We start from the raw sequence: 4,879 nt of genomic DNA, 5'->3' as shown, positions 1-4,879 counted from the left end.
GCTAGAAGACCAGACTCACAAAAGTCGAATGGAGAAACATGGCTCCAACTACCTACTGGAATCATACTTGAGGGACCTTGGGAGGTGCAGCGAAGTAAACGACAGTCAAGCAGGCAACAGCGACAGTGGCGTCGGCGTCGGCAGCGGCACACCCCCCAGGCGTCACACCAAACACAAATCAAGAAGAGAACGGCATCTCATGAGAGAACATTACTTCACAAAAGAACTCACAGATATCTGTCAAGTAAATTCAGAAAGGCTAAAACAAACGCCAACCGACACAGACTCTGATGCATCAGCCGACGAACTTTCTAGAATACGAGAAGAAATAGAATTACTGGAAAAACTGGCAATCATTAACAAAAGATTACATCGAGAAGAAGAACTGGTAGTAAGACTTACGGCGAAAATAAAAAGATATACCGAGGAGAAAAAAGCAAACAGCTGCGAAAATGTGTCGCAGGTGACTATGCTATTGGATAAAATTGAAGAAGAGTTAGGGTTGACAGCAAAAGAGATGCAGGACAACGATCTAGAGTTAGAGAAGACGAACAGAGACATAGAATGTAGAATGAAGTTACTCGATGAGTTAACTCTAGAACTTGAAGAGGAAGAACTGCAAAATGCTGTACTGGAAAGACAGTTGAACGAAAACGTCGAGTCGACAACCAATCCTCTTACAAGATAGCTACGTTCCTGTATTAGAACAAGCTAATTTCACTTACGGACCTGGTTACGTGCTAGACACACTTGTATGACAAATGCTTGAATTAGCGTGTTTGTTCCAAAGATATTCGAAATTACCAGTCTCAGTGAACTGAGTGTTGTATCCCAAAACGAAACGATCCCTCCCAAAATTGTATATTTTCTATTAAAATTAATTTTAAGTCGTCTTCTTTAAGTTACGTCACCAGCAATAAAATGGCTTATTAAATAAAGTATGGAAATTTATACGTGACCTAGAATAAGTTTTGTCCAAATATAGATATTATAAATCGTTAATTTTGTTATTATATAGTAATAAAATGTCTGTCTGTGATGTCAAAAATACATTTCATTTTATAATATACAAGTACAGATATAGTGTCGTATTTTTTTCCTCACACATTTCTGATATCCACAAACATCGTGAGTTCATTTTCAGTCGTACTCCAACGATTTTAGAAGCCAAATTGGTGTAAATTGTTTAAAAGTTTATAACTACAATATTTTGTGCAGTAATAGTTTTCTTTAAGCAAAACTGCAACAATAAATGTTACATTACTACGTATTGCAAAAAATATCAAGAATATTTTATAAGTATTAAAAATATTAAAGTAAAGAATAATACGATTTTGAACCATTATCAAAAATACTCATCTAATAAACTTTATTTCGTTGCAAAGATACCGTCGGACATGAAACCTAAATACCAAATATGTATAAAACCACCAAGTTTATTGTAAATACTGAACGAATTAGGCCTAGTCATAACACTACGTATCAAATCGCTGTTGCATTTGCCTATATTCATTAAAAACAAAATTGCATTTAAATGTTATTTACGTAATTGAATTAAATTATTTTGAACATGAGTTCATTTTTGAGATCTACAAGGCAGTAGCAACGTCGATAAATCCGTTAATTTTAGGTGCTATTAGTAATTATAAAATATACTTAAGTCCAATATTACCCATGATTTTAAGGGCGATAATTGTAAGTGCAAAACTATGAGATTAATAACCATACCCCGCCCTGTGTTACTGTCAATATGAATAGCAAATAGTTTTATGCATCGAAATGGGTAAATAATTTATGTTTCATAACAATATATTGAAAATCAGGGATTTTATTATCTCCAATTGCAACGTAAAATATATTATATGCGATGGACCGAAGGTGCCATTTGTTGTACTCGCCTAGCAGGAATTTACGCAGTATCGTATCAAGTTAACGTTTACGTAGATATTTCTTTATCGTTTAACAATAATATACGTAAATAAAGTCTTATCGATTCTAATACATTCAAACTACCGTTACCATGGTTACGTGTTTTACTATTCGAAGTTCACACGCGCGATGTTCACGCCGCATTTTAGTTCAAAATATGCTCACGGGGCGCTGTTCAAATTTCCATACAAATATTTACTTTAACAAAACCTTACGTTAAAGATACAATATCGCGTAAAATCACGCTAGGGGTACTGATGTCAGAAATAGATTTACCAATAATGACGAAAAGCAATGTATTTGTCCAAAAACATGTTATAATGTAATTATTATAGTACAATGTACATAATTAAATACAACGATATATATGACAAAAATGCGTTTTATTATTAAAAAGGTAAATTAAAAGAGTTTTTATTTTTATTTTTTCTTCTGCCTTGGCCAGTGTTTAAATTGATACATTACTGATAGATCTCACTTTGGTGGTACTCAGTATTTCATTCGTATCACAACTACTTATAATGGATACGATAAGTGAAAGGGTATTTCTTAAAATAAATATACGTAACAAAGTCGTTTTTACGATTTTTTGGCTTGATCTATTTTTTTTTTATTTTGTTTAATACATTCATTCAATCAAATAATTTATTGCATGAATGTGAACATGATGAACATTTTTAGAAACCTATTTAGTTACATGCATTTATTTTGAAAAATATTCATAACTATTCATGTGATAAAATATTTTAATTTAAGGTATATTTGATGAAGCTTCATCATGGAAAATCATCATCAAATGCAGTATAAATAATATATATTCTTTGTTTATATTTGCAAAAAATATATATATTTATACTGATGACCTTATTTGTATAGCGAGTGACCTCACTTTTGCTGTGCCTACTAGCCAGGCACAAAACTTAGATTATTAAAAACCAGAGTCAATTATTTTGGTCGTTAGAAAACTTTTATAGACCCAATAACTTTTCAACCAATAATTTTTAATATATTTTTCTTCTTTATTTGAGGGCAGAGTGCTTTATTAAGAATCTATTTCAACAACATAATAAATATACATAATTTTAACCCTGAAAAGATCTGATTTTAAATCCTATCATAAACCTGTCATAGCTAACCGATCAATGAACGAATGATAGAGTGAATGAGTGAAAGGATGGACTGTCAAAATGCACATAGAGACAATTTAAACACTGGCCAAGGCCAACCTTTGCTGTATTGTCGGACAGAAGGTAAAAAGTAGTTAGAACTTGGAGGCGGGCGGAACACTTCATCAAAAGTACGATCAAGAGTGTCTTCTATATAAACTTCTTCTGCCTCCACCTGCAATCGTTCTATATCTACTCCGTATCCATGGCCACCTGTAAATAATAAAAAAAAATATTTCATTAAACACGAACACATTTTATTTAAATAACAATTATTTTAAAATGATTAAGGACCGATTTTAAACGTCACATAAAGTTATCCGTTAAATATATGACAGGTAAGCTGACTGTATATAGAAGGCCAACATATATATTACACTTTTTTTTATACTACGAATACCTGTAATCAGTCTTAAATATTATTAGATAACATTTTACATCGGTTTTATAAGATACTAGTATATAGGTAAAATAACAAATATATTGCGAATGAACGACCACCGCTCTGTTGTCCCGAGATTTAATCACGGGTCGGCGAAAAGCGATATTGGATTATTCTATCCAGTGATATGCCGGAATCTTTAATTTATGCCTGATATGGCGATAGGCTCGTACCTATCACATTATGGGTCGGAACAGACATGACAAAAGTGGGTGTTCGTATTACACCTCTAGGGCGATAAAAGCGTGATGAGTGTTAAGAAAATTTTATTTCTATTTTGCTGTAAGTATAAATTTTGGATATGTAAGAGACTGCTAATAAACAAGTACTAAGACTTATGAGCATATCACTTTAGTCAACTATCAACATAAGGAATTAATTTCAAGTCCCAGCTGTAATCATAAAAAAATAATATAAATACAAAAATAATAGATTTATAATCATACTCTAAGTATATCAAAAGCAAGTAACATACAATTTAAACCTTCTATCTTAAGATTACATTGTATCTTTTATATTGTACCAAAGGACATCAAATAAAACATTCATATTTTTTTGTTTATTATACGTATAATTGACATTCTAAAATTTCATAAAAAAAAGAATACAAGATTTTATAATTATCAACTTATTATAAGTAGTTGGATGCATTTGATCCACCTTAGAATATTATTGTCAGGAAACAGTCAACAACCACCATCACCCTAAAGATTCGGCGTGGTAGACAGCAGCATAACAACGGACCGTTCCTTCTCCCCGTCATCGTTGTCAAAATTAACATCTGCAACCGTTGTTTTCCTATTGTTTGTCTTAACAATGCCCTGTGGTAGATCAGCCAGGCCTGGCACATGAGCCCATTTATAATAAAATTCAAAAGCTAAATCCATTACGTTTTGTTGTGGCGGATACGGCGGCTCTAAAGTCATTGACATAAACTTCATCTCGAGGGTTGATCTGATCACATTCTGGACCGATCTCTCGTCAAATATCTCCCTTCAACTTGGCGTCGAGAAATGCGTTAAGAAACTGGACCACCTCGGTTTGTAATAGTAAGTGAATAGCTCAGCCCATTGTTTGCACGCGTAGTCGCTTATTTCTCCGTTCGGACCCCACAGTGTAATCTGATTCCGAGAATTCAATTCGTACAAATAAGATTCGGATGGGTTCTTCGAAAACTAATAGCGTTGTTTATCCAGTCCCTAGCCATGAAGAATTGATTTGAGTACAACATCGTCTCCATGTCGGTCATCGCGTCGAGGAACTGGTAGGTGGACGCATTAAACACCCAACTGTTAGAACTGCGAGCCAATTGAAGGTTCACATAGAGTTGTTCAACTCGGTA

The 4,879-nt window shown here is 33.4% G+C and overlaps 1 protein-coding gene across 1 annotated transcript; it reads left to right on the top strand.

Moving 5' to 3' along the window:
* LOC119192413 (ras association domain-containing protein 10-like) lies at nucleotides 1-2,133 on the top strand (the record flags this gene model as incomplete). Its single annotated transcript, XM_037446226.1, is given in 2 exon segments — nucleotides 1-652; nucleotides 654-2,133. Coding segments are annotated over 2 exon segments (757 nt in total), but the record flags the coding sequence as incomplete, so codon positions are not given.
* Between the last annotated feature and the right edge of the window lie 2,746 nt (nucleotides 2,134-4,879).

Source organism: Manduca sexta, unplaced genomic scaffold (assembly GCF_014839805.1).
Source record: "Manduca sexta isolate Smith_Timp_Sample1 unplaced genomic scaffold, JHU_Msex_v1.0 HiC_scaffold_2765, whole genome shotgun sequence".
Lineage (NCBI taxonomy): Eukaryota > Metazoa > Arthropoda > Insecta > Lepidoptera > Sphingidae > Manduca > Manduca sexta.
The sequence above is the reverse complement of the archived record's forward strand: the minus strand, read 5'-3'. Positions and strand labels throughout refer to the sequence as shown.